Source organism: Phyllobates terribilis, unplaced genomic scaffold (genome assembly GCF_046119375.1).
Source record: "Phyllobates terribilis strain yellow unplaced genomic scaffold, ASM4611937v1 Scaffold_1__5_contigs__length_1240528914, whole genome shotgun sequence".
NCBI classification, from domain to species: Eukaryota; Metazoa; Chordata; class Amphibia; order Anura; family Dendrobatidae; genus Phyllobates; species Phyllobates terribilis.
The window spans coordinates 356,778,637-356,791,221 of NW_027362761.1; the positions used below are offsets into that span (position 1 = coordinate 356,778,637).

The 12,585-nt window shown below is 41.8% G+C and overlaps 1 protein-coding gene across 1 annotated transcript in view; it reads right to left on the bottom strand.

Annotated features, from left to right (window-relative positions):
- Window positions 1-11,280: 11,280 nt before the first annotated feature.
- KNTC1 (kinetochore associated 1) overlaps window positions 11,281-12,585 on the bottom strand; it is a 221,818-nt gene continuing 220,513 nt past the window's right edge. Inside the window, exon 64 of the mRNA XM_073676226.1 lies at window positions 11,281-11,688. Within this exon, the coding sequence (XP_073532327.1) occupies window positions 11,665-11,688 (24 nt within the window). The 3' untranslated portion in view covers window positions 11,281-11,664. The remainder of the gene's footprint in view (window positions 11,689-12,585) is intronic.

Below are 12,585 nucleotides of genomic sequence, written 5' to 3' on the forward strand. Positions count from 1 at the left end.
TATCCATCAATTATGTCCTTAATCCTATAAATACAAAAGAAGCACATTGTCTGAGGGGAGATCCAGAGAATGCACAAATTCCTGGAGGTCAACCAAAGAAAAGCCATTGGCTGGTGCTGACAAATCTTACAGTTGCAATAATCAGCATCTGACAGTCATTGTCAAGGATAACAATAGGGGGAATCGCGCAGATCGCACCGTTGTCACTAATTTGTCAGGGGACGCAACTCTACCACCTCCAATTGTCAGGATTATTACGCAGTTGACTGACGAATGATGCACGAGGTTGCGACTGTTTCCACTACTATGCTGGTTATTAGGGAACTCACAGTGATCGTATGGTATATACACCCGATTCCAATGCATGGAATATACATATATACCCAGGTACGGCCAACTCTACAATAACAAAAGGAACAACTAGCTGCCACCACCAATCATTTATACAGACCAATTGGCTTCTGTTACAGGTAGTGACTTCAGGGATCCAGTTTACAGAGCAAGAGGAACAGTGCTTTTAAATTTTATATATTTAATCTGGAAAGGTAGGCAGTGTTTATAAAAAATATACAAAGATGATAAAAATGGTGGCAAGACAATACGCTATATATAATTACATTAAATAAAAAGGAATAACGAAAGAGAAGTACTAAACCTCATGTTGCACAAATGGCTCTTAACTTTATGGATGGAAGCACTCTGATTATGAAATTGGAACATGCGCCGGGCATGTAGAAATGCGCAAGCGCCCCACAATAATATCAGCGCTTGCCGGGAGCAATATTCAAACACGTCGACGGCGCCACCAGTGACTGAATGCAGCACCGCCCCTGACTGAATAGCAGGATCACACCCCTATGACTGAAAATGAGCAGGTAGGACAAAGTGTATATAATGTTATAAAATCATTATAATACCAACAATTTTAATGAAAAAAGCTCGTTAGTGATGCATATTGCGTCACTAACAAAGCAATGCGGGCAGTGTAGATAGTAGCTAGGACATGACAGGTTCCCTTTAAAGCCAAGGATGTCAAATTCAAATACACACAGGGCCAAAGTTCAAAGCTTGGACAAAGTCGCGGACCTACCTTGATATTTATTAAAAATATGTCTACAATTGAGGAAGTTTTTCTTTATCAAATATAACGATTAATAATCCCCTTTACAGCCTGTGACGTATTAGTACGCACATGGCTGTAATCCCCCGGTTCAGTGGGGGCTCCGGCGCTGATTATTACAGCTGACATGTGTCCACAACAGCTGCGGGTGGAATCGCGATCCACCAGCGGCTATTAACATGTTAAATGCCGCTGTCAATCGCGGGTCACCGATGGGTGGGCATGACAACCCAGGGTCTGCAGCAGACGTCTGTGGTTGTCATGAGCTGGTCACTATGAGCGCCACCTAGTGGTCGACGCTCATAGCACAGGACCATTTGTGCTACATACAGGTGATCTGATGATCATCTGTATGTAGCAGAGGCGATCGGACAGTTGCTGCTTCTAGTCTCCTATGGAGACTATAGAAGCAAGCAAAAAGTGAAAAAAAAAAGTTTTTAAAAATATAAAAAAATTTAAAAAATATAAAAGTTTAAATCACCCCCCTTTCGCCCCATTCAAAATAAAATAATAAAAAAAAACCTACATACACATATTTGGTATCGCCGAGTTCAGAATCTATCAATATAAAAAAAAGAATTAATCCGATCGGCGTAACAAGAAAAAAATTCTAAACGCCAGAATTACGTTTTTTGGTTGCTGCAAAATTGCAATAAAATGCAATAACGGGCGGTCAAAACATCGGATCTACCCCAAAATGTTATCAATAAAAACTTCAGCTCGGTGCGCAAAAAATAAGCCCTCACTCAGCCCCAGATCCCGAAAAATGGAGACGCTACAGGTCTTAGAAAATGGCGCTATTTTTTTTTTACCAAACTTTGGAATTTTTTTTCACCACTTAAATAAAAAAGAACCTATACATGTTTGGTGTCTACGAACTCGTAATGACCTGGAGAATAATAATGGCAGGTCAGTTTTAGCATTCAGTGAACGTGGTAAAAAATAAATAAAAAACAACTGTGGTGTTGCACTTTTTTTGCAATTTCACCACACTTGGAATTTTTTTCCCGTTTTCCCGTACATGATATGGTAAAACTAGTAATGGCGTTGAAAAGTACAACTCGTCCCGCAAAAAATGAGCCCTCACACGAGCATATTGACCAAAAAATAAAAACAGTATAATGGCCCCACATAGTCCTCCATACAGTATAATGGGCCGCACATAGTCCTTCATACAGTATAATGGGTCCCACAGTCTTCCATACAGAATAATTGGCCTCACATAGTACTCCATACAGAATAATGGGCCTCACATATACTGTATGGAGGACTATGTGGGTCCACAAAGTCCTCCATACAGTATAATGGCCCCACATAGTCCTCCATACAGTATAATGGGCCGCACATAGTCCTTCATACAGTAAAATGGGTCCCATAGTCTTCCATACAGAATAATGGGTCCCACATAGTCCTACATACAGTATAATGGCCCCACATAGTCCTCCATACAGTATAATGGGCCGAACATAGTCCTTCATACAGTATAATGGGTCCCACAGTCTTCCATACAGAATAATGGGTCCCACATAGTCCTCTATACAGTTTAATGGGCCCACATAGTCCTCCATACAGAATAATGGCCCCACATAGTCCTCCAGTCAGAATAATGGGCGTTTCATAGTGCTTCATACTGTATCCATGGCCCCGCATAGTGCTCCATAGTGTATACATGGCCCCGCTTGGTGCTCCGCACTGTATATATGGCCCCGCATAGTGCTCCGCACTGTATACACAGTCCCCATAGTGCTCCGTATTGTATACATGGCCCCGCATAATGCTCCATACTGTATACTCGTCCCCGTATAGTGCTCCGTACTGTATATACGGCCCCGCATAGTGCTTCGTACTGTATACACGGCCCTACATAGTGCTCCGTATTATATATATGGCACTGCATAGTGCTCCGTATTGTATATATGGCCCTGCATAGTGCTCCTCACAGTATAATGGCCACAGGTTAAAAAAAAAAAAAAAAAAAAAAAAAAAGACCCACTCCTCCACCATGTTTCTTACCAGGGTGAGGAGTGTGGGTGAAGTGGAGGCCACCGTAACACAGCGCAGCAGGGGATGCAGTCGGTGGGTGTCAACCATGACTCTGTGATGCCCAGGAAGGAGATTGCGAGAGGTAAAGAGGTCGTGGACAAAATGGAGCTTGTTGCAGACAGAGCGAGTGTTCCAGAGTGCTCCAGCGAGAGGGAGCAGGGGGGTGGGCATCAGGGGCTTGGGTTTTACGTAGGAGAGGTTGCGGTAGTTTGCAGTAGGTTGGAAGCGATAGGAGGGGGAATTGGAGGGAGGTGTAAGCTGTGGGGGTCCAGGATTGGGAGATATGTCGCCAGCAGTGAGAAGCAGAGAGGGAGAGCAGGTGGGAGGAGAGTGTCTGACTTGTTTTATGTTTTGATAGGATAGATCTGAGGTTGAGGAGCAGGTCAGCAGATGAGGTCAGGTGGGGAGGTAAGAGGAAAGGAGAGATGATGATTTGGTTAGAGGGTGCTGGGTTTGGGGGATAGCGAAGGAGAGTGAGGATTAGTGGTGCAAAGACAGTAAGGGCATATGTAAAAATAGTGAAGGTTTAAGTGTAAGAAAGAGAAACAAGTACAATTAGTAAATAGTCTTTCGTACCTTCTGGTCATTTCTGGCATATTTCTGATTAGACTCTTCAGAGCCAGACCTGGGTCTTTAGATTTATGAAGCACTTAACAGAATATGGGGTGGATCAGCTGTGTGCAAAAGGCAGGAGCCGCAGGGAGACTGGTCATAAAGCCTGGGGTGGAGGGAGGGGGAGTATTTAGGAGACAGAGGCTAAATGCTTTCAGGAAATAGACATATAGGGACAAGTGTGTATTGGGATCAAAGGATTGCGGTGATAAACTTGCAGATGGGATCAAACATACCCAGGACAGATAGAATGATATAAGTAGAGACCACTGGATACAGCAGATATTGGATGTAGGAAACATACCCAGGACAGATAGAATGACATAAGCAGGCATCAGTGGATACAGCAGATGGTGAAGATGCTGGGGCCACGTACCTTGTTGAACTCCTGAATCAGCCCTACATCTGTCCCCCTCCTCCCCCAGTGAAATGGGGAGTAATAGTGTATGAATATACAAAAACCAGACTAACAAGGGTGGATGTACAGGGATAAATGAGAATACCAATCATACAAATATACACTCACAGACAACAGAGGAACACCGGGGAGAAAAGGAAAAAAAACTAAATAGGAGAGGATGAGGATTTGCACACAGCCGAAACATCTAGCAACAGTCACAGATCAACACTCCAAATGCTTCTACCAACAACCGCCACCTTCACTCCACCCCAGACAAGGCAGTATGAAACTAACACGGACAATTCAGATTGCCAGAGGCAAGTAATTATAGGAAAGGAGAGTGGCCAATACTGAACAGCTGAGAGCAGGAAAGCTTCAGAGACTCTTAAGCTGAACAGTTTAACACCCCCTGCACTGCTGACAGAAACCTGCACCGTTTAATATGAAGAAGTGCTTCTGATCACTGCAGGAGTTTGTGAAATCAGATGCTGCAGTCTTCTGGCCCCTCTCGGTCATGGTAAACCCATGACATGAACAATGACAGACCCCAAGCTCTAATTTTTATTAGATCAAGTTAATGCCCACACACCTCCACTTGGTGAGCTCACATGGAGGCTGGTTTTGGGATGCGCTAGGTCCTTTAGAAGTTTATAAGATTCACAATTTACAGGATATCTTTGCCCCTGGAGGTCCCAAGTGGTAGATATTATTGTTGTTTTTCCAATTGCGATTTTACCTTCCTATAGAGATGAAACATGGCATGAATAGCATCATCCATTGTCCCAATATTAAGTTAGAGGGGTTAGAATGGCCGCACGGTGATGTGAGTGAATGCATTATGTTTGTCCCTTTCCTGCTATGCCGAAAATATATCTCCCAAAAATATCAGATCGATGCAAAACCCAATACTCATCACGGACCATTGGCTTAAAAAAGCCCCAGAACAGTGCTTTGATTAGAGGAAGCTCTTTTGTTTGGAAGTGTACTTCTCTGCCTCTGAATAAATGTATCCCAAACTTAGAGTCTGGCTCTCAGAGCAGATCTCCCATCGTAATTACCTGGTCACTGCAGGTCCCTACTTCAATGAAGGTTAAAGTGTCAGCTCTTTCTCACATCCCGTTATAATTAATCCCATTTGTTCAATGTGGGGGTGATATGTCCCCTTTCTGGAGATGTCTTTATGGATTTGAATTTTTTTTCTATGACAGTCATTGAAAAATTGTGCTTCAGCAGTAAAGGAAATGAGAAGCCAAGGAGTATGCGAAATGGGAGTTGCTGTTTGCTAACCCTCGCCCACTAAATGGAATGCCACAAAAAATTATATGCATCAACAAATACTTCATTTAGGTATCACCTTTGTTATATCTGGTTCTCAAATCTGACACCTGCTTAAAGACCTTTCACTTTTTTTTTAATTTAACCCCTTCACGCCGTGGCCCTCTTCCGTTTTTGCACTTGTTTTTTAGTCCCCTTCTTCCCAGAGCCATAACTCTTATTTTTCGGTCAATATGGCCGTGTAACGGCTTGTTTTTTTCTGGGAAAAATTGTGCTTTTGAACAACACCATTGGTTTTACCATATCGCGTACTGCAAAACAGGAAAAAAATTCAAAGTGAAAAAAATAGTGCAATTTCACAATTGCTTTTTACCACGTTCACTATATGGTATTGACCTGCCATTATGATTCTCCAGGTTATTACGAGTTTGTAGATTCCAAACATGTATAGATTCTTTTTTATTTAAGCAGTGAAAAAAAAATCCAAAGTTTGTTCCAAAAAAAAAAAAAAAGGTTGCCATATCCCGAGACCTGTAGCGTCTCCATTTTTCGGGATCTGGGGCCACATGAGGGCTTATTTTTTGTGCGCAGAGCTGTCGTTTTTATTGATACCATTTTGGGGTAAATACGATATTTTGATCGCCTGTTATTGCAATTTTGCAGCAACCAAAAAAACGTAATTCTGGCGTTTTGACTTTTTGTCTCATTACGCGATTCCACCCACGGCTGTTAGGGGCACATGACTGCTGATCAGATCAGCTGTCATGTCCCCGGAAAGGTGCGGGCTCATCGCCGGAGCCCGCGTGAAAGCGGGAGACACGTACGGCGCATGCCGTAAAGGGGTTAAACTGAATACTTCCTTCAATTTTTGCTGCTTCTCTAATTCTGGAAGTTTTTATTTTATATTTGCCCCTCGGTTACAAAGTTATGCCTCTTGGTAATAGAGGTGTAAATTGTCCCATCAACCAACTGGGCGAATGCCACAAAAGTTCTCTGTGCGGGTATGCTTTTTCTCCTCTATGACAGAAGTACTGTGACACATGCCAAGTTCATTGAAAGTGAAAATTTCCATCTTTATACAAATTTAGGTGGTTTAACGGTGCATCAAAGCCCCCTTTATAAAACATTTTCAAAATAATTAAAACTGCTGCTAATATGATTTTATATTAACCAAGTCCATTATATGTTTTTTAAGGTCATCATTAAAATGATAAATTGATAAAAACAGTTTCTTCTAATACATAAGTACTGTCCTTTCGGGACGCCACATCTAAGGGAACCGAGTGAGAATTGTATTGCCAGCCATTGGTTTAGGCAAATCTTTGTTTTCAGACTACAAGATTATAATATTGTTAGTGTATCAACTCCTAATGGTTGAGTACTAGGTGAAAGCCTTTTAGAACTCTCACATTTTCCCATCAGACTGGGTGCAGATTTGAGTGCCACTGGACTCACCATAACGATGCCCCTGAGATCGTTGAAGATGAATGAGCCAAAGAAGAAATATATAATATGTACAAAAGTATTGTAGAGATGAGCAGATTGATTCGTGGAGAATCGAGTTCAAGTCAAATTTTCACATGAATTTGAGCATTTTGAGATTCAATTCGTGGTTTGTAAAAAAAACAAACTTGCAAAAGCATTTCTCTGACACATCAGACAGCATGTCATTTTGCATTGCCGTGTAGCCTTCACCATAATGCCCTGCAGCTATCTAGCGGATTATCATACCATGTACAGTGATGGTCAGTACCAGGGCCATCGCAGATCAGTGGTTCCAAGTGGAAAACAGTTTGTACGGCAAAGTCATTCTCCATCTCCAGAGTCACTGGGTAAGTCTCTGTCTTCTGTAGAGTGTAAGCTCTTAAAGTGAGTGAGGTCCTCTCTCGCCTATAAGGTTTAAGCTCTTATGGTCAGTGGGATCCTCTCTCTCCTGTATGGTGTAAGCTCTTATGGTCAGCAGGGTGCTCTCTCCCTTTCTCGTCAGTAAAGTGTAAACTCTTATGGCCATTGGGGTCCTCCCCCCTTCTGGTCTGTAAATTGTAAGCTCGTATGGTCAGTGGAGTCCTCTCTCTCCTGTAGAATGTAAACTCTTATGGTCAGCAGGGTCTTCTCTCTCACCTGTAAAGTGTAAGCTATTATGGTCAGCGGGGTGCTCTCTCGCTCTTCTGTAAAGTGTAAGCTATTTGGTCAGCAGGGTCCTCTATTCTGCTTGGAAGCTGTAAATTTTTGAGGCCAGCAGAATCCTTTCTTTCCTGCCTGTGAAGTGTAAGCTCTTTGTCTTTCAGACTTGTGTAACATGCGTTGCACGGTGCTTGCATGGACATCTGTGATCTCACCATTACAATTCATACTAGCCACCTCCACTGTCATGTTTGTCGCGCCAGAACTGATAGACCTTGGGATGAGCAAACTTAACTCCGATATTTTGCCTGAACGTCCACCTCTTGGCTTTTGAATGGATGGACGGACTGGCATTTTTCCAACTGTCATGGCACTCACATGATGCAGTTTGGCAATTTTCTTGGCTGGGAGATCGCTATCGATGAGCTGAATGATGCTGTTTCTCTTTTCTAGGGAAATCTTCTTCATGGCTGTTCTTCGATTCAAACCAGTGACCTTTCACTTGAGAATCAACCTAATGACACACTGAGCTTATTAGGGAATGTGACAACAGGTTGCATTTTGTAGTACACAGGAAGAAAAATATTTTTTCACCACCAAGAGCAAAATAGTAACAAAATAGTAACAATGCAGTGACATGCCAAGAATCTGCATAACTAATCATATGCTAAATAGTTGTGAGTCAATTTATGTATATAACTATCATTTTATAGACCATCATCTCGGTTGTCTCGTGTTCGAAGCAGTAGTGGATGGTGAGATATGGAGCCTGAAAATCAAATCTTCAAAACATTGTTACCCTTTTTCTCGTCAGTGTAAGGGATTGTTTGTTGCAGGATGAGTTGTAGTATTGAATGACCCAATTAATGTTCAACGTATGTAAAACTAGGATAACTGTTCAAACCAAGTACAGGCGTTCAGTGCATCCTTGGCGTGGCCAAACATTTAAGTACATCTTCCTACCTACTTGTTTTCATCTCTCTCTGCCTCTATAAAGCTAGAGCTGTCAATCAAAGAAAAGTGGGGTGGGGAAGGGGGTGAGATAGAATGTAGGTGGGGCAAGGCTCATTTCAATGTTTGACAACGATAAGGGTGCAAGGATCGCCTGTAGTTTGGTTTGAACAGTCATTCCGTGCTAACACACTCCCTTTAATGCTTTTAATATGTTGTAAAAATGACTTGGCGTTATGAGTAATCAGGTTAGTATGATGATGGCAATACCAAACTTGAAACATTTATTTTATTGATTAAAAACAATTATGATTTTTTATTTTTTTTACAATTAAAAGCATATTCACCTCGGAAAGCTCCACTGATGCAATTTTTATTTACGGATTTTCCACACGTAATGGAATTCTATTGGGAAAATCCACATATAAAACTCAGGATACCCGCAAGCATAGGCGGATTATAATGAGGGCAATCTGGGCTATCGCGCGGGGGGTCCATGGCCAGATTGCCCTCATTATAATATGTGCAGCACCGCGGCACATACCGTCAGTCAGAGGTGGGGGGCTCCCGGACCGCTCCCCCAGCAGTGGCGCACTGCCGCTGCTTCTTCTCCGGCCGGGCCAGCACTACACCTGTTAATTTCCCTGTGTGCTGGCCCGGCCGTGTCTGCTAGTGTGACGTCACGCAGTGCGCACCCTGCACTGATACTTACCACCGGAGAAGAGCTGGACGACGGGAGCCGGGGGATGGTGAGTGTGTGTGTGTGTGTGTGTGTGTGTGTGTGTGTATGTGTGCAGGCAGATATCATTGTGTGATGTCTGTTTATATGTATTTTTGTGTTTCAAAGGTGTTTATGCGTGTATGTATATGTCTGTATGTGTGCGTGACTGCGTGCGGCCTCCCGCTGTCTCTGGTGGGGGCGCCGTTCGGCCTCCCGCTGTCTCTGGGGGCGCCGTGCGGCCTCCCGCTGTGTATAGATGGCACCGTGCAGCCTCCTGCTGTGTATGGGAAGATTGTGGCAGCTCATATTGTGTGTAGGGTCTCATACTGTATATAGGGGATGTCAGCATTCTTAATTGTGCTCAATATTAATTCATACAGTTAATTATATATTTTTTACATTAATATATTAATATTGCGCCAAATTAATTTCACGTGAACTATCACATAATCTATCAAAGGGGATCATGTGACGTGATACATCAGGTGTGTGGAGGGGGCCACGCCTTCTAAACTGCCCGGGGCACTTGCTACTCTTAATCCACCCCTGCCTGCAAGAGAAATTGACACATTGTGGATTTCAAAAACGCACAACAGGTCAGTTTATGCAGTGTTAAAAAAAAGCACAGTGTACATCAGAGATCTATAAATGTCATCCACTTTCCTGGAACTGTAAGATGTTGCACTTTGGGCACAGCAAAAATACTCGACGCATGAAAGATCGTGATAGAACAAGAAAAATTTCCTTGTGGCTGCAAGCGCTTTCTTTGGAAAGGGCTGTGTGTTTAGGTCTTGCAATGTCGGTTTTCTGTGACCATTAAAACTTTCAGGTACTATTTTCTCCTGACGTTGGCAACCTGAATTCTCTATGGTAGTTACATTTTTTCTTCCCCACGGGAAAGCAGCAGTTACTGATAAAGTAATTTGATACTGTCCTTCCCTCACAACCGAATTAAAACAATTAGGACTACACCAGCATGTCTTATCATAGTTTTGCTATGGATCATTCTAAAGGCCCCGTCACACTTAGCGACGCTGCAATGATCCAGACAACGATACGACCTGTCAGGGATCGTTGCTGCGTCGCTATGTGGTCGCTGGTGAGCTGTCAAACAGGCAGGCTCACCAACGATCAGGGGAGCAGCGACATCGTGGAAAGAATCTTTCCACGATGTCCTGCTCCTGGTTACCAGCCTGCTGAAGCAGGAGCAGGCTGGTAACCATGATAAACATCGGGTTACTAGGGGCACACGCGCACCTAGTAACCCGTTGTTTATCATGGTTACCACTCTGCTACGGTGAGCGGGAGGTTACCGCTCACTTTAGCAGGCTTGTAACCATGCTAAACAACGGGTTACTAGGTGCGCGTGTGCCCCTAGTAACCCGATGTTTATCATGGTTACCAGCCTGATCGCTGCTCCCGCTGGTCACACACGCAACGACCAAAAAATGGTCCAGGACACTTTGCAGCGATCAGCGACCTCACAGCAGGGTGTCACACATAGCGACATCGTTGGTGAGGTTGCTGTTGCGTCACCAAACCCGTGACACAGCAGCGATCTCGCTATGTGAGACGGGGGCTTAAGAGTCCAGTATTTATCAACAGCACATTCAATCACAAAGGAGATCGACAATAAAACACTTCATAAGATTTTAACTGGGATGAGAGTGTACTTATAACGTGTCATTATGAGTTCTTTGTAGTCATATCATAAAACAAACCATTAAATAGTTCAGGGGCATGGGAAAATGAAAAGAACCATAAAATCCGTGACATTTGGATTTATAATTTGCTTTCTTTCCTGCACAATGTCAGCCATAATAGTGGTTATCTCGAAACATTTAACAATGTGCTAGGAATTTGACATACTTAGCTTTGTGTTTGAAGCCTCTCTGGCATTAATGTTTTTGGACATGTGCAGTTATATTTTTATCACTGTTTTTCCCACACGGTTTTGAAGGAAACCATGAAGAGTTTCAAGAAAAAAAACGTATGAATGAAACAAGTTCCAATGGAAAATATGGCACATAAATCCCATCATGATTCATGTTTAATCAAAACCAAAGATTGCGATCAACAAACAATGTAATATAATTTATTTCAACATTCATATACTGCATAAATGACATGGGAAAATGTGTACAGAAGAGGAAATGGTGTATTCTTGAAATGTGTATTTATAGACTATATATCCATGGAGATAAACTACTGGTTAGGATACAGAATGATCAAACACAGATAACAAAGACCCTTGAAATGACAGGATTCTGCAAGGTAGTTTGCAAGCTAAGTACAACAAATATGTGTCAAGAACTACTAAACTATAGACGTGCAGATTACAATAAGTACAATCAAAGAAAATTCTAGAGTTTTTTTTATATCCTTTTTCCTTTCTAGACAGACGTTGCACAAATAGCATTATGCTTGTTCTCTTAGAAATCCCTGCAAAAAAAAAAAAAAAAGAAAATGAAATAATCATGAGATCATGGCAGAATTTTGCAATGTCAGTGGATGGTTTATATTTCTTCCAGTCAAATCAAATAGTGAATATAATTACTGTTGTGAAAAATGTCATAGGATTTTAAGTAATAGGATTTTTTTTTACATTGGGTCTGAGAGTGAAATTTCTTTGAGGTTAACCAACACAACCTAGAGGTCGAGAGAACAGCATCAACATCAAGAGTCAAAACGGAAAATCAGAGCATGAAAAATTATTATTTACATTCAGTTTTATTAAACATCAATTAAGCATTAATTATTAATCATGTTACATTTTGCAGATCAAGAAAAATCTATTGTATTGTATTCGACTTTGGACATTTTTTTATGTGTCTATTTTGTTATATTTTCTTCAAAGTTCAAATGGTGTTACTTTTTTCAAATAATTCAAATGCTAGTGTATTGAACAATATAATGTTTATAAGATAACCGCCTATAAGAGGATCATATGTTGAGGTAATTTCTATATTGTATCTGAAAAGCCCATATAAGAAGAAAAAAGAAAAGGAGGGAGAAAAGACAGAGGGTCGAGGGTCCTTATACCTGTGTGACTAATTATGAACACAATCACATGTATCTGTTGAAACTATTAGAATAGGTTATGAAAATCAGGTGAGTCCTGAAACAGAATCCATCCGCTCCAAACCCTTCTAAATTTATCATTGGTTCCATTACATTCTGCAGACAGTTCTTCCATTCTACATAGATTCACCATTTCCTTGTACCAATCTAATATGTTAGGGAGGGGTTTTAAGTTTTCAAAACCGTGGAATTACTGTCCATACCGCTGTTAAGCAAAATCGAAGTAAATCCTTCTTCTGTACACCTATTGAGGAAGGG